General features: G+C 33.8%; 1 protein-coding gene across 4 annotated transcripts in view; it reads right to left on the bottom strand.

Moving 5' to 3' along the window:
* Positions 1 to 25,502, bottom strand: part of dennd1b (DENN/MADD domain containing 1B) — a 207,361-nt gene that overhangs the window by 61,560 nt on the left and 120,299 nt on the right. For all 4 annotated transcript variants that reach the window (XM_087304383.1, XM_087304384.1, XM_087304385.1 and 1 more), the window contains 3 exons: positions 22,082 to 22,182; positions 18,039 to 18,084; positions 16,896 to 16,997 (listed from right to left, as the gene is read on the bottom strand). In XM_087304383.1, coding sequence (XP_087160509.1) covers positions 16,896 to 16,997; positions 18,039 to 18,084; positions 22,082 to 22,182 — 249 coding nt within the window. The remainder of the gene's footprint in view (positions 1 to 16,895; positions 16,998 to 18,038; positions 18,085 to 22,081; positions 22,183 to 25,502) is intronic.

Raw genomic sequence — 25,502 nt, 5'->3', positions numbered from 1 at the left:
GATGCATCTTTTCTTCCCAGCTGATATGGCGAATACTCCGAAAGTTTAGCGGCTGTAAATTAACAAGTGTCATCTCCATATTCACACTGGCTAAGTGCTTTTATGTTTATGTAAAGTTGCTGCAGTATTAATATTTCATGTTGATGCGTTGTCTCTTTTTTTTCTCCCCCTCCTCACTTCTCTCAATCTCCCCAAACAATCCGTTAAACAGTCTTCATTTCTGAAGAATCAAAGAAAGCAAAATGCCACTCAGACTCAGGAGATCGTGAGCCGTTACCCAGTGGGCAAATAAGAACAGATGAAACAAAAGGCTGCACACGGGAATTCACTTTAGATTTCTGATTTCAATTTAAATGTGTATTTAAAAACTCAAACGCATATTAAACCGTGAACATTTTGAACCTTTTTTTTAAACAACAAAATATGAAATCTATACATTTATTTAATTTTAAAATGTACCTCTCTCACAGTCATGCTATAAATGCTATTTATATTATATATTCGCATAAAAATGGCAAAATGACACTTAAATTATACAAACTGTATATTAATAACATATTAACTACATTTGAAATGTTTCCATTATTAATGTAACAAACAAACAAATTTAACAAGTTTTTTTTAAGTACATCTATTCCAGTTATCGTCGAAGTTTAAACTTTAGATTTTAAAGATATGCATTATTATTATCATTACTGATACCCCTATGTGATAACCATATCAATAATCATCATTTATTATTTTTCTGTATATATTTATAAAATACAAATTCTAATAATAATATCTTTATTCGTAGCAATGCAAGCTACCAGGTACAACAACAATAAAATTAAGTAATGCTTTATTGTATTTAAATGTTTAGAGTAAACAAATGCTTACAAAATAATTGCAAAAATTATTATTAGGTCTCATTACTAAACATTAGTTAATGCTACTGTATTAATACTGTACTAATGTTAGTTAAAAATAAAACTGAATATATTATTTATTAATTGACTTTAATGAGTATTTATTTTGTATTAACTAAGATTTATAAATGATTTTTTGGTTTTCACCATGAGGTTAGTCAAATTAACTTATGGTAACAAATAGGGCCTTATTGTACAGTGTTAGGTAAACACAGACATAATAAATAATCAGAGAATTTTCAAATTAATATAATGTGCATTTCGTAGACCAGATTAAAAAGTGAGAATGTTAATATTGTATATGCATGTATAAATATCTGATTAAGTTGTCAAGCAAATGGTGTGACGCTGTGATGAACAGCACTGAATACAGCAATCTGAATAATTTTATAGTTGCGGAGACTTTTATTTTAGTATGTTGACGTTCTTCCAACTGTAATGGAATATTAAGTAGGGGCAGGGCTTTCTTTTTGGCATCATTGTCTAGAAGCAAACGATAAGAGGGTTTTTTAAATAATAAAACGCCTGAAGATTGAAAAAAATTATAATAATTTGTAATCTTCAGTCGATTATCTTGAAACACTGTAAAAAACGCTGGGTTCCACACAATCTCTTCATGGTGTCCCAACACAAATCAATTAAGTTATCTAAATAGTTTTCACAATTTTAAGTTGATTAAACATACCGCAATTAAGTTGTCCCCAGCTCATGTGTTTTAGCTAATTTCAAATACATAGTTTAAACAAGCACCAAAAGTAGCATATTGAGTAAAAGATTAAGGGTCCTATCATGCACCTGGCGCAAGACGTTGTTGACCCAACGTGTTGCTATTTTCAGTCCAGTGCAACCTTAAGTTTTACACCACTTTGTGGACTCATGGGTGTTCCGGTCTAGAAAAGAGGTGTGTTAAGGCGCATTGTTGGCGTGCTGCTATTTTGAGGAACTAAAATAGACTGTGCAATAGACGAGCTGAAAGCAGGTTTAAAGTCCAGCACAGAGCGCGTTCGTTGTGCGCCTGGCTTACACATTGTTTAAAACACCCAGGATGTACAGCACTACACAAATATCTTTACAAATGAAAAAGAATTAAAGGATTAAAAGATTACAAAAACTATTATTTTCTACATAAATACAAAAACCACTGCCTCCATGCCTCATCTCAGGGGGCTTTTTTTTAGTTTATTTATGACTTTATTCAAAACTTGCATGTGTATACAACACCGTTTCCTTATACACAAAAGAGAGAAAGAGAAAGTGAAAGTAAAGACAGATTGGAGGAGGCTTATTCTTTATCCTCGCACTGCAGATGGTCTGTTTGACTGTTTTCAAGTTAATAAAGCGTTTCGTTTTTACACTTACAAAGTCTGCCATGTAAACAGCAAATGCGCCATGGTGCAACACAACTGACTCTTAAAGGGATTGGGAGATGAGACTCTTATTGGTTTGTGCTCAAAACACAACTATAACTCATATAGAGAACAATTACAACCCTGTTAGACCATGATTCGCAGCTCAGAGTGTATTTTTCCATCTCTAAAATAGTAAAAGTGGATTCGGACACGGCCTTAATGCTTTTGCGCCCTGCGCTTTAGACTTTGCACCTAGAATGTTAAAATAGAGCCCAATCTGTTTACCTAAAGAATAACAATGTGTTCTGGTAAATTCTATTTTCACACATATTTTAAAAGTATTTCTAAAAGTTTAAATAAAAAATTTAAATATCGAAAGACAAATTTTAATGTTAATTTTACCCTTCACAAAACACTTAAATTACAAGCCAATGGACGGGTGCATAAAAGATGCTGTATTATTGTATAGGACATGAAACACCTATACCACAGTTTGGTCATTGCAAATATTTTAATACATATTATTAAAAATAATAAAAATAATACATAATATATATGAACCAGCGACCTTTCTGTGAGGTGACAGTGTTAACCACTGAGCCACAGTGTGTTGAGCCACCCTAATGTTTATTTATCTATTTTAATTATTATTTTACAAAAAAAGCTAGTTACAGTGCAGTTTGTCAATATCCAAATCTTCCCTTAGCCAATATCGGTTTCTATTGATCCTCATTTAAAGACAATAGCAGTGCCAAAGTAAAGGAACCAGTAATCGATGTCTCCTCTTAATTAGCTTGTGTCCCATGATCCGCGTTAACGAGATGTGAGCGGGGGGCATCAGAGAGGGGCTCGGCGCCTCTACAGGTGACAAACCGATTTGGCAGTGACATTTTTTAGTGTAAAGTCATCCAGCCTATGATCTGATCAAAGCCCGAGTCCCCCATCGGGTCCAATTATAAGCGCGGTGGCGCATTGTGGATGAGGTATGTTGAGTTATGATATTCATAATCTATGCAGAGAGGCCTTTCCACTATAGGTCTTCTCCCCATAGCTGTGATCTTTTCAATTTACATCAAGCGCGGATGAAAGTGCGGCGGAGGGCAAACACGGGGCCTCATTAAATGCCGCTGCATGGACTCGCCGACAGGGTTTGAAGTGTGTGGAGTAAAGAGCACGGGGTCAGAGGTCGCCCTGAAAACACATCTCCATTTAACTCAGCAGCTGGAGATGATCATTAGCAGGTGCATCACTGTCTGCCGCTCTGAGGGATGAGACCGTGACTGGAGATCTGTTATTATACAGGCCTGGTTGAACTGAGCGGTGCAACACAATGCCGCCAACAGAGATCAGCTGCTTATGGTCAGGGAGTTTTAAGTTATTGACATAGACAAGCTGCGGACAGGAGATATACGCAGAGTCTTATTCTAATGCATGTAGGTTACATGTTGCTTTACGAGATTGTGACGTGAGAACTGATCCGCCTGACTGAGATTTTAACCCATAAAAAAACTGTGTGCATATATATCTATCTATATATATTTATTTTCAGATAATGACTTTTGGTCAGAAAAGCTAATATTTTCATCAACAAAATATTGATTGTTTTTTTTTTACTCTTTTGAAGTGGGTATTTTGTTTTCTAAAAATGAATATAAATGTGGTATAACACGTCTGGGTCCAGTCAGACCAACTGCGAGGTGTGTTAAAGCCAAGTGGCAACCTCCTGCTCTCCCTCGGGAAGCCGATACGGAAGTAACTAAAACTGCAATTCATTGACTGGCCTTTGGGGGCTGGCTCCAGAAAATCCAGATGTTCACTGACTGCAGAGCTAAATTGGCCAAATTTTCAGCTGATAAAAAGATGTTTACAGCCTGGTACAAACAATGGTTGTGGTGAAAACAGCTAATATTACCCTTCATGACAACTGTAAAGGGAGTAAATTTTTCATGACTCATCCATTTCATTTTTATTAAGTTATATTAAGTCTGCATAATTAAGAGCGCGGCCACTTGAGTGATGACTAAGACTCGCTGCTCGTTGTGTCGTCACCTCAGCTGATTCCGGCTGATTAGCCGCTGAAACTCGGCATATACATGGTATTTTTGTTTTGTTTTATGTGGCTTTACACAGTCAATTGCCTTATGACAATTATCAGAGGATATGGTATGCTGTGTGCACTTAATTATGCTCACAAACTGTTCAAATGGCCTCCTTTTCCCAGGTAAGTGAAATTATATACCTATATATATCATATGTATAAATGCATTTGTTTTATTTAAGATCATTTATAATTTATATCTTTCTTTAGACCTGAAATGCACTTAACAGTCTGAGAGATTGATTAACTGTAAGCTATAAAACAGTCATCTGAAATGATGTAATACAGTTTTATGCCTGGATTTCATAAATAACCTTGCATTTAAGACTATATTTGAAGTGTTTTAAATTAATTAACATTTTCCTCCTGTAGAAAAAACATAATACGAACAATGCTTAGTAGCTCAGTGTATTTTAACAGTGGTTTTAAAAGACTAAACACTTTATAGATATAGTACACAACCAATCAAATGTGGTCAGAACACAAATGAGTCGCAGGTAATGAAGTTAAGCGTTTCTCACAAAAAAAGCCTGTCTAAGCAAAATGCTAAAAAAATCCCAAGAAAAATAAATCAACTAAACTAAAAAAGGACTTAAATTTATTTAAAAAAGAAAATCAGCGAAGCAGTGGCCCAGTAGGTAGTGCTGTCGCCTCACAGCAAGAAGGTTGCTGGTTCGAGCCTCGGCTCAGTTGGCGTTTCTGTGTGGAGTTTGCATGTTCTCCCTGCCTTTGCGTGGGTTTCCTTCGGGTGCTCCGATTTCCCCCACAGTCCAAAGACATGCAGTACAGGTGAATTGGGTAGGCTAAATTATCTGTAGTGTATAAGTGTGTGTGTTAATGTGTGTGTGGATGTTTCCCAGAGATGGGTTGCGGCTGGAAGGGCATCCGCTGCGCAAAAGCTTGCTGGATAAGTTGGCAGTTCATTCAGCTGTGGCGATCCCGGATTAATAAAGGGACTAAGCCGAAAAGAAAGTGAATGATTGAATGAAAGAAAAAAGAAAATCAAGTCATCCACAGAACACAACCACTAGAAATTCGCTCACGGTACCTCAGTAACTCACTCGCTGACTTGGTAAACAAGAACCGGTTTGGAGTCTGGCCTCCTCTTTTATAGGCCAGGCTCTGCCCCCTATTTAGAGCAACCATGAACAGGGAGGAAAAAAAATTACAAAAGTTTGCTGCCCACATTTCCATTTACAATTTCATATTTTCATTAATGTTACTTTTTTAATCAAAACACAAAAATATCATATATCCACAATCAAAATATTAATATAAAACTTCTATTTGTCAGGACAGACAGATATGTGACACCCCTGCAAGTGATATTTTATAGACAGACGGACGGACAGACGGACAGACGGACAGACGGACAGACAGACAGACAGACATTGCAATTTGTATTTGTTTTCATATAAAGTATAAATTTGAGATTTATTTAGTGTTATTGTCTATTTTATTCTCTAAAAGTCTAATAACATTTATAAAAAAAAAGAAAGAAACTATTTTTAATTTTTATTTTTTTAGAAAATGACAATTAGTCAAAAAATATAATATCAGTTGTTTTGATGGAATATTAGGGTTACTGAATGAAATATTGATTATTTTTCATTGTTAACTTTTTAATTAATATACTGGTGTCTGAAAACATTTCATTTCTTTGTTATTTTACGCAAAAAAGGCTTTAAATGACATTTGTATTTTATATTTAAAAGAAATGTTATTAGTTGCCAGAACAAAACTAAACTATAAATAAAACATTATAAATCATAAATCCAGACAAACTGAGATTTTCAAAAAGCTTTTAATTTTTTCCATAGCTGTACATTATTTGCAAAGAGTAATAGAAATAAATGGTTTCAAAGATATATTTTACAGTATTGCTTAAATGTAAATAAAACCAAAATGACCAACTAAGTCAAATGTAAATAAATCAGGGCTTATTTGGTATGTTTTTAAGGTAAAGTGTTATTATTCTCCAACATTTAGTCCAAACAAACAGAAAAAAAACATCAACTTAATTTTTATTTTTATTTTCAGAAATTGAAAATTGGTCAGAAAAACTAATAATTTTAGTTATTTTTATAGAATAATATGGTTATTAAATGAAATATTGATTGTATTTTTTTCTTATGAAATTAAAACATTGACATTGTGTTTTCTAAAAATGAATATAAATAAACATATTTGAAAACATTTAACTTCTTTTCTTTTTTACGCAAAAAAAGCCTCTAAATGACAACATTTTTATTTTATAATGGAAAAAAAGAAAAAAAGTCAAACTAAAAGTTTTTCACAAAAACCAGTATAAACCATAAATCCAGAGAAACTGGGCATTTTTTCCAAATCTGTATGTTATTATCAAAAAGTAATAAAAAATGTATCACCTAAAAATTATTTCGCAGTGTAGCTTAAATGTCAATAAAACCATAAAATGACTAAGTCAAATGTGTAAAAAAGTTAGTTTACTGGGCTTAGTTGGTGTGTTTTTGAGTAAAGTGTTAATGTTTGTATTATTCTCTAAAATCTAAAGACACTTACTCCAAACAAACAAAAAACATCAACTTTATTGCATTTTTTATTTTCAGAAAATGACAATTGGTCAAAAAAACTATAATATTTTCAGTTGATTTGATAAAATATTAGGGTTATTGAACAAAATATTAATTGTTTTGTTTAATCATCAACTCGTCTGAAGTTAAAATATTGGTATTGTGTTTTCTAAAAATGAACAAACATATTTGAAATCATTGCACCTTTTTGTTATTTTAAGCAAAAAAGGCTCTAAATTACAACATTTGTATTTTACATTTAAAAAAATGTTATAAGTGGCAAGTATAAAAAAAAAAAACACTATAAATTCAGGGCATTTTCAAAAGCTCTTAATTTTTTTCCATAGCTGTATATTATTTTCAAAGAGTAATAAAAATAAATGACCTAAAAAATAGTTTTACAGTGTTGTTTTAATGTCAATAAAATCATGAAATGACCAGCTAAGTCAAATGTGTAAAGAAATCAGTTTACATTGTGACCCTTTTGGAGTCTGACTGAAAGACTTTTTTTTAAAGACAGAGGGAAAAATACATTTTGTTAAGGATTCTGTCCAGGGATGGAAAGCCGTTGGGAGGCAATTAGAGGACTACAAAGAAAAAAGAAATAGATATGAAAATCTTCTGCTTTCTTTTGATGTGCACTAGGCAGAAAAGTAAATGTACACGCAGCCTGAATTCACATCCTCTTAGAAAAACACAAAGACAAAGAGCATTGCAACCAAAACACAGACACAACACAGGTCACTGTATTTACCTTTAATGAAATTTAATTACATTAGAAAATTAATGCAATGTTTTATCAAAAACATGTATCTAAGCTGTAAGAAGATTCAGCGCAAAATTCAAGTCAATGTTTTAGTCTTAGTGTATAAAATATTGTTAAGATAAATTAATACAAATGCAGATATAAATATTTAAAATACATGAAAGCAAACTAAAGATTCCTGGAAAAAAAAGCAGGTTTATGTAAAACAAAATTTTTAAAAATTAAATTAAATTAAAATATAAAAAAATTTAAAAATAAATAATGCAGATATTTACTTGCATCATACACATTAAAATGCATCAATCTATGAATGAATAAAATAAAAATAAAGTAAATAAATAAACAAGTTTATAAAGTCCATTTTGATTAGATTTTTTCTTCAATAAAATATATTTTAAACTATATAACAATACACCTAAAATATAACTAATTTTTAAATTTGAAAATATCTAAATATGAACCAAAAGGAAAATGAAACAGCAATACAAATGACCACTCAAAAAGTGCTCACTAGTTAGCATTCACAATGCAAATTACTCCATCAATCACTGCCACTTCATATGCTAACATAAGCACGCAGAATATGAGAGTTATTAGATATTGGCTATGTAAAAACATATATCGCAAGTTTGCAAAAAATTAGTTAATTAAAGCCTCTCAAAAAAGTATATCTCAATTTTTCAAGAGTTTAGATGTGAAAAGCTTTAGGCCCTTTCTGAGATTTTTTTTCTTTAATAATTGTTCTTTAATTTTTTTTTTTTTTTTTTTGCTTCACAATGAGGCATTTTTTAAACTAAGTCGCTTGTTCTGATTGAGTATGATTTTGTGTGTTTGAGGTCTATAAGTGGACCACAAATGATACCAATATACAGTCACAATGTGCTGTAATACTGCTGAAAAAGATGCTATGTTTACATCCATGTTTAATATAAGATGGTCAGAGAGTGAGTCATCTTTCATAAATCATTAAAATATTAGCGCCTGAGATACAGCGAGTCCAGACACTATGTTATTTAATGTGTGATTTGACTAAACAGGTTGTCATAAACAGCTACTGAATTGAAACGAGTAGAGGACTGGACCCGGAAACAGTGTTACACAAGTCACAACTAAAAAAAGCAAATAAGTTTTCTTTCAAATTCAAGTGAACCTCAGATGGTGTTTTACTTCTGAACTCTTATGTCAGTTTGACAATTTGCTCCTCTAAAAGACCAAAAAAAAAAAAAAATAATAATAATAATAATAATAATAAATAAATAAATAAATAAATAAATGAATAAATAAATAAATAAATATATAAAACATTCAGGCTGTTCTGGCCTATTGTTTTGGCTACGAAAGCATGGTAGCAGGCTTTTGGATGCATTTAACACTATCTCAATTGTTACTCATTCTTCTTGTTAGATTTTATACATAACCATCAAAAAGACAAACATATGAAGTAAGATACAATTTATGCAAAACACAACTCAAAAAGAGTTTTCTTTCAGCATACTGCTGGCCCATTTACCACTCCCTTATGACCTCTATAATAGATATAAATTGATAGAAAAAAAAAATTAAATGAATTTTTTTTAAATAAATAAAGCAATAAAGAAAAAAGGAAACAAAAACTAAAAGCAAAACAAAAATAAATAAACTAAATGAAATAAAACTGAACAAAACAAAAAAAAAATAAACAAAACACTAAACAAAACAAAAACGAAAATGAACTAAATACAATATAAAACAAAACAACAAAAACACAAAATTAAAAATGAAATGAAACAAATAAAGAAACAAAACAAAAAATTTAACTAAACGAAAAAACTACATAAAAAATAAAAGTAACAAATAAATAAATAAAAACAAAAAATAACTAACAACAAACAAAAAATAAAAAAACAAAACAAAAAAATTTAACTAAACGAAACAAAACCAAAATGAGACAAAAAATATTAAAAAAAAATACAACAATGAAAAATACAAAAAATAAAAAATAAAACGAAATAACAAAAAATATTAAACAAAAAAAATTAAACAAAACCAAACATTTATTCATTCATTTTCTTGTCTGCTTAGTCCCTTTATTAATCCGGGGTCGCCACAGCGGAATAAACTGCCAACTTATCCAGCAAGGTTTTTACGCAGCGGATGGCCTTGCAGCCACAACCCATCTCTGGGAAACATCCACACATACGTTCACACACACACTCATACACTACGGACAATTTAGCCTACCCAATTCACCTGTACCACATGTCTTTGGACTGTGGGGGAAACCGGAGCACCCGGAGAAAACCCACGCGAACGCAGAAAGAACATGCAAACTCAACACAGAAACACCAACTGAGCCGAGGTTCGAACCAGCGACCTTCTTGTTGTGAGACGACAGCACTACCTACTGCGCCACTGCCTCGCCCAAAACCAAACAAAAAATAAAAAAACAAAATAAAACAACAAAAACATAAAACAACAACAAAAAACTAAATGAAACAAAAAAGAAACAAAACAAAAAAATACTAAATGAAACAAAAAATGAAACAAAAAAATAAAAAAACAAAATGAAACAAAAAACTAACCAAAACAAATAATAAAAAAACAAAATGAAACAAAAAACTAACCAAAACAAAATAAAAAATTAAAAAAAACTAATAAAAACAAAAAAAATTAAAAACAAAACAAAACAATACACAGAAAAAAACAAAAACAAAAAATAAAATAACAAACGAAACAAAGAATTTAAAAACAAAACAAAAAATAAAACAAAACAAAAACAAAATATCTAATTCCGAAAAGAGAATTTCAACTACAAAAATATATAAAGTGGTCAAAATTGTTTGACCCTCTACCTTTTTTTCAGCGTGCTGCTGTCCCATTCACAATACTTGATAATGACCTTACACTTATGACCTCTACAATTACCAAATAGATTTGGTAAATTGATCAAAACAAAAACACAAACAAGTAAAAATTTAAACAAAACATGCAACTTCAACAATGACTATGACACATGTACAGTTATTGTTTATCAGCAGACCAACAACTCATTCAATCCAGAAATGAGGCCCTGTCCCACATAAAAAAAAAACCCAACACAAGAGGCTCCAGAATGGATTTGATCCAGTCATTGTGCAAACAGAGCGAGCTCCGAAACACGCCACGTTCCCCCTTTCCCCAAACAGTAATTGTTTGGTGTGTCAGCTGATGTTCTGCTTGTTTTTGTTTTCTCTCGAATCCCAATTAAACAGCATCTCAGAGGAGGCGCGCGGATATTGCGCTTCTCTCTGATTAATTTGTTAACCTTCATTTGGTAGCTTAATATACACGAGGTGGGTGTGCAAACTTGCATTTTCGCTGTTGATTGAGAACGTAAGCGATCAAACGCAGGAAGCACAAATATAAGTTGCGCGGAAGAGACGGGGAAAGGGAACGACACTGGAAAAGTAAACAATGGAGCTGGCGGAGCTCGAACAAAAGTAATAAAGTCAAAAGGAATATTTTATCAAAAAGAGTCTCAGGATTGATTCAGGACCTGCGAACAGAGAAGAAAACGCTTCCAAATAACACAGCGGAGCTCTTTTGCTAGCACAATGGAGTTATAATTTGCTATTTTTGGATGGTTTTAATGACTGCACAAGTAAACAGCCCATCTCCTGCTACCAAATCCAATTATAATTGAATAAAAAAAAATTAAATAAATAAGCAACAGTTTCACGATGTTTAAAGAGGAGGAAACGCGTTTATTTGTGAGAGAGCAAACTCTGCTTTTAACATAATTTCTTTTCTGTTGCTTTAGCGAACTCAGCCACCAATCATTAAAATCTTCTAAATATTCAGCGCTTGATGGCGTGATAAAAACTTGAGGAACAAACGCTTTCTAAAAACAAAAGCATTTTTTTTTTAAATATGTAGCATCAAAAAGTCAAGTTCTACTCACTCCTTAACACAATGGTAACTTTTCCACACGTTGTTCAATAAAATAAGTGTTTTAATGTACTTCGAACCCTTGTGTGACACTTTCAAAAACGGTAATGATTAAAACCGACAATCCGTGGACTTTATCAAACGAAGATGAATCACGTTAGTATAAAAAAGGGATTTTTTTTTTTTTAATATGTTGGATCAAACAGGCAAGTGATACTCTTGTGTTGAGTTTTACACATACAAATAAGCACTTAAATGTGTTTTGAACTGTTGTGTGACACTTTCAAAAAGTGAAGTGATTAAACCTGACAATCCGTGGGCTTTCCAATACAAAGCGAAATAAAGTTAGCATGAAAAGATTTTTTATATTAGGTTGGATCAGAAAGTCACGTTAAGAAATGACATTTGAAACTTTTTTTTAACTTGCACAAAATTAAAAAAACAGCCTCTCATCTGATACTTTCTAAAAATGTAGTGATTAAAATAGACAATACGTGGAGTTTCTTAAATGATGCAAAACAAAGTTAGTATAAAAAGACACTTTTAAAATGAGGGATCAGAAAGTCATTTATACTCAATTCAGACTGACATTTGCAATGCTATGATTGAAGTTAATAAGGAATTTTTTTTTTCCAAAACACAATTTGTGGACTTTCTGTAAAAAAGTTAGCATAACGAGAAGTATTTTAATATGCAGGATGAAATACTCATATTATAATGCATTCTGTTTAGGCATTGTTAGCTTTTTCATAGTTGTTTTATTTACCTTATTCTTGGAGTAGGAGTGGGCACAGCCATTGTAATCTTTTTGGCTCAAGACTTCCGGTCTCATTCACTTGCATTGTTTTTTAGACGTTTAAAACAGCTCATTATGCTGCTTGATGTTGCAAATTGTTGTTTTCTTGTCATATACAGTTGAAATCAGAATTATTAGCAGCATAAAATATATCCTTTCATGTTTCATTAATCAAAGTCACTTGTTCAGAGAGCGACATTTGTCGAACTCTCAATCGACACATTAAAAAAAACTGCAACAATGCCTTACACTTTCTTAAAAATTCAATATATACATATTTTATGCATCTGGTTTCACAAAGTCACATTATACTCACTTTAGAGTGTGATGACAACTTTATCACACATTAAGAATGGGTTTTAAATTATTTCAAACCCTAGTGAGACACTTTCAAAAAGATGATTAATCTTAAAGCCAATCAATGCAAATCAAAATGTGCATTCAGGCTGTATTTAAACCCTTGTTTTACAAAGTTTTTGTTTTAAAAAAGCAGTGACTGTGGACTAACTAAATCAATGCTAGAAAAAAACAGACAAAACAAAGAAAACAAAAAAAAAAAAATACAAACAAAACAAAAACCAAACATAAAAAAGTAATAACAAAACAGAAAAAAAACAGGCAAAAAATAAAACAAACAAAACTAAAACTAAAAACAAACAAAATAAACAAAACAAAAATTTTAAACAAACAAAAAAACAAAAACAAAATTAACAAAACAAAACAAAAAATAAAAAACAAACAAAACAAAAAAACAAAATTAAATGAAACAAAAATAAAAACAAACATAACAAAAAATGAAAACAAACAAAACAAAAAATAAAAACAAAATGAAATGAAACAAAAATAAAAACAAACATAACCAAAATTTAAAACAAACAAAAATAAAAAAAATAAACAAAACAAAACAAAAAATAAAAAACAAACAATACAAAAAATAAAAACAAAATAAAATGAAACAAAAAAACAAAAAAATAAAAACAAACAAATAAATTAAAAACAAACAAAACAAAAAAATAAAAACAAACAAATACATTTAAAACAAACAAAACAAAAATATATTTAAAAAACTTAAAATCAAAACAAAAAAATAAAATAAAAATAAAAAACAAAATGAAGCAAAAATAAAAACCAAACCAAAACAAAAGGATAAAAACGAAAGAAAAAAAGAGAGTGACTGTGACTAACTAAATCAACTAAACAAAGTTAGCAAAAAAAATGTTACTCTCAGAGTCTGATGACATTTGTAACTTCACACATTGTACATAATAACCATCTCAATGAATCTCAAACCCTCGTGTGACATAAAAAAAAAACAACAACAGTGATTAAAACCGACAATCTTTCAACCTCGTCCCATCTGATGTTTCCAATAAAAGAGCATGTTTGAAATCCCTCCCGAACGATCGCCACATCCTCTCTGAGCTGCGCCAATTATTATCTCCATTTGTAAAATCCCTAGGATTGTTTGCAGTGCAATCGCTACTGGCGTGGTAGCATTTCTAATAGTCAATAAATCTAAAATATTATGTGTGAAATTGGGAAAAACTGCCATTAAGTGACAGACAGCGGAGAGCGCAGCATAGGGTCCCCCGTCTGAAAAAAGCGCAGGTAATTCAGCACAACTGTCACCCCTGACCCGTCTGAAAGCAGGACTAGTGGTCAGACAAGCTTAATAATAAAGTCCACATGGTGAAGAAAAAAAAAAAAAACGTCAAGCACTTAATTACATGCATCTCAAACTGTTCGGCTTCAATTAATGAAAGACTTAAAGGGAAAAAAGAGGGTCAGTTCTATTAAATCTTGCTTAATAGATCTAAAATGTGTTGATTTATTTGTATTTATTTATTTAACTGGAAGCTAGAGTGCATTTGAATGCATTAATTGATTCGATTAAATACATTCGAGGCATGTGACAGACAATTTAAGAGGAAAAGCGTGGAGAGGAAAAAAAAAAAGAAAAGCTTTTGCTCAATTTAAAGCGATTCCCTGAGTTATGAATTTTAATATCCCCAAAGGTATGCAAACCAGAGGGAGAGAGAAATGAATTTTTCTGTGGTGATAAATATATTATTGTAGGTGACATTTACATTCAGGTGGGGTAATTTAACATGATATGCAGAATCCGCTCTATCATTAGTCAATGAAAAATTGCAAGAGAGGATCAAAGCAAACATGGAGCTGCCACTTAATTTATCACGCTATGAAGACAAAGAGGTTTTTTCTTTCCCCTCCGTCAGTTCCAAAAGACCCGACTCCTTTCTTTTTTTTTTTTCTTCTTTGCTTTCGGTTTGCAATTTAATTTACAAATGGGATGCCAGTGCTGAGATGGCATAACAGAACAGGCTGGCTTTTTCTGCTTGGACAGACAGCAGCGGGATCCACCGAGTCATATATGAGTGTTAAAACACACCCCCCGGCGGGATGGAAAAAAATACATGTTTCTTTATGTTCAAAAGGACAGATGACAGATGCGTTTGTGACCCCGGTGCTGGATGCACTTCCTGTTGCACTGACCGCACCACCTAAACATTAATTAAAGAGAGAAGGCGCTGGCAGGTGGCAGAAAAGCAGGATCTAATAATTGGCCCCCTTCTTCTGTGCGCCTTCAGAAAATGCAGGACTTCTAGCGCGATGTGCCACTGGGCAGGCAAAAAGGAAGAGAAAAAAAAGATGAAAAAAAGAGAAAGAGAGAGAGAGAGAGAGATGAAGGCTGGAGTTGGAAATGGCCGGCGAACTGCGACGGGTGTTTAACGTCACAGGGCAAGTTTGCAGAGATGTTTTTTTAGGGGGATTCTTCTGTTAATGATGAGAGGACAGAGGTGCGCTGTGTTCTTCGGACCAGAGAAAGACTGTTTGTTCAAATGTGAAGGAAGGCGAAAGAGATGGAGAAAATGAGGCAAAACGGCAATCACATTTCTGTTGGTGTGTGCATGTGTGTGTGTGTGTGTGTGTGTGTGCGTGTGCATGCTTGTCCGATACATTTGATCAAGCAAAAAAAAAGAAAGAAAAGAAAACAGAACAGAAATGGAAATGTGTGTGTACTCTTCAAAACTGTGAAATTAGGAGAAACTTTCTTAACAATAATGATTAAAAATCTGTATTTTTGTTATATTATATTATATTATATTATATTATATTATATTATATTATATTATATTATATTATTACATTAAATTACATTACATTGAATAACTTTATGACGTTACATTATATTATATTATATTTTATTATATTATATTATATATTACATTATTACATTACATTTTATTATATTACATTATAACAATATATTATATTATAATATATTATATTATATTGTAATATAATATAACATTACATTACATAGAATTACATTAAATTATATTTTATCACATACCACATTAAATTACATTATAATACTAATACAATTATTTTATCTTACATTATATCACATTACATTACAATACATTATATTATATTATATTACATTACGGTATATTACATTACATTTTATTAAATTATTTCACATTACAGTATATTACATTATTACATTGCATTATATTACATTACACTACACTACATCAAATTAAATTATATTCAATTATATTCCATTATATTAAATTATATTCCATTATATTACATCATATTACATTGCATTACAATACATTTCATGACATTATATAACATTATATTATATTACATCACATTATATTATGTTACATTATACTATATTATATTATATTATATTATATTATATTATATTATATTATATTATATTATATTATATTATATTATATTATATTATATTACATCACATTATATTTCATAATATACACATTCACAGACATTTAGAGATGAAGGGATGTCTTAATTCCTTTAGTGAAATACATATTGCTTTTCATAAAACAAAGTAAGTTAGTAAGCTTTAGAATTGGTGTGTAAAATTTGTAGAAAAATTTGGGTTAATTATAAACAATAGATGACTGTGGTGTATCCGCTATAATTTGAGTTCTCAAAAAGGACAAAAAATATGGAATTATGGGTGACCTGTCCTTTGGGAAAAATTAAACTAATGCATAAAATAACAATACTTTTTTCAATTTTTTGGTAAAAATGTATGTCCTTAAATAGTGTTCTTAAAAATAAAAACACAATATGTTGCTTATATTATTTGTTTGTTTGATATTACATCTCACAAAATTTTACATTCCCCTTTCAGACACTTTCAGAGCAGATTTGAATTGACAAATACACACTATTTCATTTCTAAACTACTGTAGTATTTAGTCTGTAGTTATTCCATTTATATATAAACAATAGAAATCTAAAGCAAGTTCTCATTACTAGGTAAATTCTTATCTTATCTTATCTTACCTTATCTTATATTATACATTATTTTATACATTATATTATATCATATACACAGTGCATTTAAAATCCTACGTTTATAGATTATAATTATCAGAACAGTAGAAGTCCAGGGTCAATCCTCCTTTGGATTTCTAGGTGTGTATGTGTCTGCGTCATTTATGGACACTCACCACATCACTAGGCAGGTTGTGCAGGTCATCTGTGGGGCTTTCCAGGGTGTTTGTGTCCACGTTCAGAATGACCACATCCTCCAGGGATCTGCTCTTTACTCTCTGGAAACGCAACACACTTTGTTACACTGCGGCCTCCTTATTCCTATTTCCGCATTTAAATAACCTCCAACTGAGACGAAGTTAACAATAACATAAAGCTAAAACACATGAGAAACGTTTTTATTATTAAATTCCTCTCGCATTTTTCAAAACCTCCACATAAAAACTCAATCAGGCAAAGATTTATTCAGCAAATGCATAAATCAAAGATATTAATTATTAAACATACAAGTTATTGAGTCCTGATTTCTGCATAACAAGTGAAAACATACATGGAGTAATATCTTTTAATTCAATGATTTGTTTTATTTGTTTTAGTGCTACACACACTTTAATTCCAAGATACACCACAGCTAATCAAATGCAAAAGCACTCAGGCACGCTGAATGTATCAGGTTTGTGCTTCCACACAATGGTAGTCACGGTAGTGGCGACAAATCCAATAATTATTCCTCCAGTGCAGGTGGGGGAAACAGCCAAGTGTGTAAAAAATTTCTGGTTTGTCATTTTTGACAGTCGCTGCTACGGCGGCCCGTGTGCTGATTTGGTCTAATTACGTGCAGCCGGATTGGGGAGGGAAGCGAGGGGGGGGGGTCGGGACTGTCAGCGGGCGAACGTGTGATAAACACCAGCACCGGCGCGACTGTCAGCGCTATCAGATCTGCGCGCAAAGCTATAGGTCTACCTCCAACCAACATGCCATTTCTCAATAACCGAACGCACTGTCTCTTTGTTTCTGCGCCGCTTCTCCAGCTCTTTCATTCCTCATGGGCGCCCGGGAGATGAAAAGCAAAAAAAAAAAAAAAAAAAAAAAAAACAATGTGTCAGTTTTTCTAGGTTTCCCTATGTTGGCTCACCAATGATGCATCAAGGTAGATAGGTGATATTAGCATCTCAGGGTTTTAAATGACCCGATGTAAACAAAAAAAAAAACATACATAAATAAAGAATGATGCTTTATGCAATATTGAAAAGCAGCGTCTGATCAAACTTCACGTCAAACCCTTTAAAGTTGTTTGACAGCAGGTTTAAGTGACATACCTCTAAAAGGCTGAGATGAACTCCGACCAAATATGGCATGGGTGCACTGGAAAGAGAGAGAGAGGAAAAAAGACACACGTTAGTCATTATCCAGATCCATAGCATTGTAAAAACAGAAATGCACAGCTGATGATGTAAACAAAGAAATAACCAGAACACAACAATTTTGAAGCGAATAGCAACAAACGAGGATCTCCCTAAATGCATCAGGAGCTGAACTTTAATAGCGTCCGTGTCCGTTTCCCGGAACGACTGCTTTTCGTTGGTGAAGGTGATTAGTGTAATTGGCGAGCGTCACTTTTGAGTCTCGGACGAGGCAGGGCCGTGTAATTAGATAGGTTTGGGTAGCCGCTACAGTGCCCGCTCAATCAGGTTATGTGGCTAATAAGCTACAGTCTCCCTCGCTGCGTCTGTTAAGGCCATGGATTTAACTGACATGCAGGCACGCAGACACGCACGGGGTGAGCCCTGTCACGTCATTGTTGTCCGTGAGTGTAACTTTGTTATGACAGCCTAATTCCCATCATTTCTAATAGCGTTCATTATGAGCGATGCATAGCCTTATAATATGATAATGCTCCTTTTTTGTGTGTGGTGGTGGTATAATTAGATTGCTGAGATATGATAAATCCTCAAGGATGTCTGTGCTAGAGAGGAAAACGGTGGTACTCTTAAAGCTGGATTTTTATCAGCGTTGTATTATTCGACCACAAATATTTTCTGAAGAGCTCTAGTGTCAAGCATGACAGCACAAGTCCGTCAATTTAAGGGTATAGGGTGTTCTGGTAGCTATAGAGCAGGGTTGTGAGTTAAGAATGTGGTCACGCTTTTAGCCCACAGTCGGCATACGGAAATCAGTCTGCCTCTCAAGCCGTATGTTTCTAATGGGTTAAAAAAAAGAAATAAAAAAGGAGCATTGCATGCTGGACTTGGCGTGGTGGCATTAGTGCTAATAAATCATATCCTTTGTAAACCTTTTGAGATTTCAGACAGGGTGAAAGATGTTCATAAGGATGAGGGGTATTTCAGAAGGTTTTGTTGCTTAAAGAAATAGTTGAGATCGCTGTCCTTTACTTACCTTTCACTAGTACAAAACCTATTTGAGTTTCTTTTTCAGTTGAACATACATAAAATAAGTTGCTTTGAAAAACGCCGGTTGCTTGTACCTATTGACTTCCATAGTTATTACGGAAGTCAATAGATACCATCAACCAGTGTTGTTCAAAATACCTTCTTTTGTGTTAAACAGCAAAACGACACTCATAAAGGTTTAAAACCACATGAGGGACAGTAAATGGTGAGTTAATTCCTTTAAGGACTGATTTATTGAACAAGCTAATTTGAAGACTGTGAGTACATTGAGAAAAATACACTAAGGTTTACTTTACTTTGAGTGCAGATGCCAACGATATCAAAATGATCTCTGTTAATCTCTGCAAAATTGAAAAAAAATACTGTATTATGCATGCCAGGCCAGTAGGTGGCAATGTCATTATGAAATTGCGCACATACCGTTCTGTAGTCCGCCATTGTGGTTTTATCAAGTATGCATGCATATTTTCAGATGGCATACCTCACTCAAGTATCAACGATGCCAACCTTTAGGCTGGGTTCACACCAGAGCCTAAGTACCAAATCACTTGCTCTAGTTTCCTCAAAGGATGTTTTTCCACTGACACAAATTTTTTTACTTGCAGAGAAGAAGCGATTAGGCTTGCACGATACTGGAATCCAATACCAATCGATACAGATATTTTAAACTTATTTATTTTTTCCATATACTGCTGACTTTTGAGCGATACTAATCGCGTCCTTAAACAGCAGTGATTTGCCGTTGTGTTCACGTGCTCAACAGAAAGGATTGTATTTTGTCATGAAGCTCATCATTTCAGGTACAGATACAGGGACACTGGAGGATTTTAAAGCCGGGATTCATCAGCTGATCGCTCATATTTCAGCTTATAGACAAATTAGCTAACCGACAGGATTTGAAACGTTTCAGTGTCCCTGTTTCTGTGGTTACACTCAGTAAACAGCGGTAAGTTTGATAAACTATTGACGACCAGACACAGTCATTTCTGTTGAGCACTTGAACACAATGGCAAATCAGCGCTCAGTAGCGCTCAAATGTTAGCAGGAAATTGACGTTTTTAAAAACTTCAGTATTGATTGGTACTGAATTCCAGTATCATGACAACCCTAGAAGCGATTAAGGCAAATTCTGCATGTGCATGGCAAACTGATTACGCATTAAGGCTGATTTATACTTCTGCATCAAGCGCACACATATGCTCCGGTGCAGCCTTCGCAATGTCGCATAGCCCTCCCTGTGGATGACAACGACGCTGACACGCACCTTTCAAAAAACGTAACTATTCGTCACAACGACCCATAGAGAAAGCTCTGTGATAAGTCGGCTGGGTAGCTGTGACAAGTGTGGGCGGTGCTGAGAGTGCAAGCCTTATAGAACGAGTGTTTACCACTGTCAAGTCCTGTAAAGAAGCTTCATATGGAAACTTTTGTTTTGTGTTTACCTTATGATTAAAGTTTTTGCACGTCCGCCGATTCCAGCCTCTAAATGAGTGAGTTTTAGCTACTTGTACATTCAGGTAGCATTAAAATAAAAATAAACACACCCGCAAAGAAACTTGACACAGAGGAACATGAAAACCTACTGCCAGCTAGCATTACGAAAGTGTTATTGCAGAGCAGCACAAACAGCATGCAGAAGTATAAATACATGGCTATGTGCAAGGCAGGCAGCGTGGATCACTCGCTGATCACTCGACACAGAAGTATAAACCTGCCTTTACACGTCATTCATGCTGTGCAGCAATAATTTGCCTCTATTCATGCGTTTGCATTGTCTTTGTATGCAATTTATTCATGCAAATTCTTCATTTTGTGTTTGATGTGAAAATAGCATTACACAAAAATCCCACTTTTTTTTTGTTGAAAAAGAGTCGATAATTATATTGTTTTCAAATACTTGCCCTTGCAAACTAATATTTGAGTTTTCATGCCCTTAAAACTATTGTTATAGCCAAAACATATACAAAAATTGGCCATATTGAGTTAAAAACTGTGTTGTGGCAATGCACCTTTAGTTGATTACAAAACTATCTTTATTGCATGCTCTTTATTAAATATGGTCCTTAAAAGATAAGGATCGACACAAAACGTAGTGATGTCACTTTCCAATTAAATCACTTGATTTTTTAAAACTTCTATAGATTAATTTTCAAAAATTGTGCCTAAAGCATAAAATATCAGAAAGCAGCAAAGCTTAAGCTTATACAAATGTGATATTTATTGTACAGGTAAGTACAGCAGGGTGCGAATTACAGGGGGGTCTAGCGGGGGTCTAACCCCCCTTGATCACCCGTAAAGGACATCAAAACAAGGTATATGAGGGATCGGCGCTTTAATAGTTAAGAAATAGTTTGGTCTTATCTGTATCTTAAATAATATTAATAATTAAAATAATAGATGGCTTCATATATTTGACCACCCCTGTAATGGTTCATACCATTGTGAATACATGTTTGCAACACAAATATGAATTCATCGGTTTGAAACCAGCAAATATAGAGCCCCAACAGACAGCGTAAGTGTTCACAAAACATGTTTCTTTAAAAATGGTGTTTGTGGGTGTCTGTATATCTAGACGCAAAGTTTGTATTTTATTATAAACTGGCACGCACATAGAAATTAAACAGTAAAATAAAAAATATGTGCATTTTTAATGGCCATCCATTAATAGGTGCAGGAAAGCAAACCTGTCATCATTTATTAATTTAATTTATTAATTTAATATTACAAATATCATAAAGAACCTCTCAATATCTCTCAAAAAACTAAAAACATAAGTTTGGTTAAAAGATTAGATCTAAATCAATTAAACATGTAAATTTGGTTCACTGAGGCATACTACTAAGCATAACAGACCAACATTATAACAATATACCCCCCCCCCCACCTTTAATGTATAATTCTCACCCTCAAGTACAGTATGTGCATGTGGGGATGAAAGCAGTTCTTACCAGCAGTAATCCAGCAGGTGAGGAGGAAGTACAGGGATGAAGATGTGCTGCCAGTGCATAGGGTAGAGCATGGCGGTGGACCCATGCACGCATGCAGTTAACTACGAAAAAAAAACACAAGTGAGCTCCTTCATAAGACACCGTTTTACGTGTTCTGCTTAAGGGGATTGCGTTTATTGTAGACCAAGGGAGCAGGCAACATTAGATAGTTATTCTTTTTATCTCAACATCACAAGCCGATTAAACATGCGCTTTTGTTTTCTGCTTTTCTGATGTTAACAGCGCAAGTTCAAACTCAAAATTGGGGCATCAATCGAGGGTCTAAAAATACACCAAAGCACAAGGTGTCAAATGTGTCGAATGTGTCAAATGTGTCTCCAACAAAATTAATGATGCTTTATTACTGTTTTACACACACACACAGTAAATAATTCGAGTCTATGAGATGCGAACGCTTAATTACATCGCTGGTGTGGATGTTTAATGAGTGAAACACCCAAGTGACCCCTCACCACACCCCGATTCCCCCTCATGGCTACCTAGCAGTTGTAATGACCTGTGTGGCACACGCGCACACGCCGGCGCTTCCTCATCTTCCAGATTAAAATAACATGATTAAATATGGAAAAAGAACAGAGGTCTGAAGGCTCCTCTGGGACTTCATTAGGGCAAATTGCCAAAGAATGAAACATGAGTTAGCCAAGAGAGACTGTGAGCTGTTGGAATACCACAGGGAGAAGGGGCTGGAAGAGGGGTCTTGACAATTGGAGCTTCCAGTAATGTGCGAACCATGGCTTGGAAGTATCAAGAGACCCCCCCTGCTCACTGACACACACAATATCACAATTGACCACTGAAACCAACCAAGCTTGACCACGGCGCATCAGCTAGCTTCAAAGAGAGAAGCTTAAATTCTGAATCCCATCTGTATTGTGTATACACCCATGTGCGAGGAATAAGGTCGCTTTGGTGGTGTTGTTGTTGAGTTTTGTGACACTGTGGTCAAATTCAAGTGTTCTGGATGAGACGTGACCTATCGAGTCACAAAATAGCGCAGTGCTAATTAACAGTAATTTAATGGCGTGCATTATAACATATGCAAATTTGTTGTGCCGTTCTCTGAAAAGAACGAAAAGCTTTAGTTGTGACAGATCTAATTTTGTCCGGCCAATTTAGAAGAAAGAAAATGAATATTTATGGCATTTCTCACCAACTGAAGTTTGGTTGATATCAAAGCTTTGAGACCCGTTCTGTTCGAGATTTTTTTTCTCAAGGTCCTATAAATGAATCATGCTGAGAGGTCATCGCACTGCAAAGAAACACTTTTCTTTGACTGTGCGAACAGACTGCCGTCTAGTTTCTTAGAGGGGAACCTTTGCGTACCATGTAGAGATGGGTAAGAAAGCCTAATGGCGCATTCCAATTAATTCAACAATGTCCACAGAAAAAGCCCAATTGGCTTGATTTATTCTTGACTTGAAAGTGAAGTCTTTTCAAAGGCGAGGGCACGAAAAAGGAGGTGGCGAAACCTAGATAAACATTAAAAGGTGGAATTCAAAAACAAATTAACTCTTGATATTTTTCCCACATAAGTTGTTTTGCTCACAACTGAGGGACTCATCCCGATCCTGCAAAAAAAGAAATCAGCCATGACCTCCTTTCTGTGACAATTAAAGAGAAAGTTCAGAATAACTGTATCGTTGCCATTGAATCTCCAGTTGTACCCGCAATGCACTGTTGGAAAGCTGCAGCTAATAAAATATTTGGCGGTCTTATGAATAATTAATGAAGAAATGCCAAATGAAAAGAAAGCCAAATGGCCACAAAAGGCAAGGTATGCTTGATATTCCTTTGAATGAAGGAGTCATTCGCAGTAACAAATGCTGGATTACAGCTTGTTTGGATGCGGGGCTGGATCCTGCCGAGACCAGTGAGCTACCACCGCCGTTAGCAGTAATGAGCGTGCTGGGGACGTGTTAAGTGGGGGTCTTCTCTATGGAGACCAACCATAGAGCATATTATACAAAAGCATCCAAGCATTGGAAACATAATAGACAAAAAAAAAAGCCATTCTAAAGAATCCCAAAGAACACGACACAGCCCTACAACAATTATGTAGCAGCATTTCTTTTCCTAAATAAATACAGGGATATTTATTAGGGATTTCCCATTCAGGTTTTTTTGCCCTTGAGTCATTTAATTTTGAGTATCTACCGATACCAAAACCCGATACGATACTTCTATAATACATTAAAAAAGAATAAGGAAGATTGAAGAAACAGATCCAGGATGTTCCTTATTTTTTATTCAATTCACCTTATTTTAACATTCAACAACCCTGTTAACACACCGAGCACTTTTTTGAGGTAGCTTGAACAATCAAGTAATAAATAACATTAATTGTTCACTTTTAGACTTTAGTGTAACAGTAAATTACAAAAAAAAAACTAATATAAAAACAAACAGCACCTTGACTTAAAATACCCGGCAGGCAATTCCAAGTTTACATATCTCACAGTTTTCTATCGCAAAGTTGTTGTCATCAAAGTTCTCATCAAATTTATATTACCTCCAGACCGCAGACATACTCGCACTCTCCGCTTCTGTGTTCCAGTTTGCTGGCATTTAACCATTAGCGTCTCTGCAATAAAGCGATGTCAAGCTGCTTGCGTTGCTGTTTCAGTGTGAAGTCAGGAAAGTGGTCTAACTCTGTACCATTGCATAATTATAGATGTGTTGAACAATAATGAGGATGGATGGATGGATGGATGGATGGATGGATGGATGGATGGATGGATGGATGGATGGATGGATGGATGGATGGATGGATGGATGGATGGATGGATGGATGGATGGATGGATGGATGGATGGATGGATGGATGGATGGATACATACATACATACATACATACATACATACATACATACATACATACATACATACATACATACATACATACATACATACATACATACATACATACATACATACATACATACATACATAGATACATACATAGATACATACATAGATACATACATACATATCCAAGTCCTAATCGAGAGGTTATATCTAATTCTGATCGAATTTGAAACTGCGTGATCGGGCCCGATTTACGATCATGTCATGGGATCTGGACATCACTAATATTTATATTTTTTCTAGAAAAATAAATTCCTAAAATAAAACGTTATATAAAACAATAAATTAGTAGTGACTAGAAATAATAATACTAATACCCTAATCATATATATCTGACAGATTATTGCTAATCATCTCATTATTTTTTGGTCAAAAACAGAATTTCGTCTCCGCATGTCATTTCCAAACTTGATACTGGACTGCAGTCATTCAGTTAATACCTCTACCTTCAATTTCTGTAAACAATCAGCACATGTCTTCGAAAAAACATTTCAGTTT

Source organism: Danio rerio, chromosome 22 (assembly GCF_052040795.2).
Source record: "Danio rerio strain M-AB ecotype USA chromosome 22, GRCz13ab, whole genome shotgun sequence".
In the NCBI taxonomy this organism is placed as follows: Eukaryota; Metazoa; Chordata; class Actinopteri; order Cypriniformes; family Danionidae; genus Danio; species Danio rerio.
This window is presented reverse-complemented; position numbering and strand designations above follow the sequence as displayed.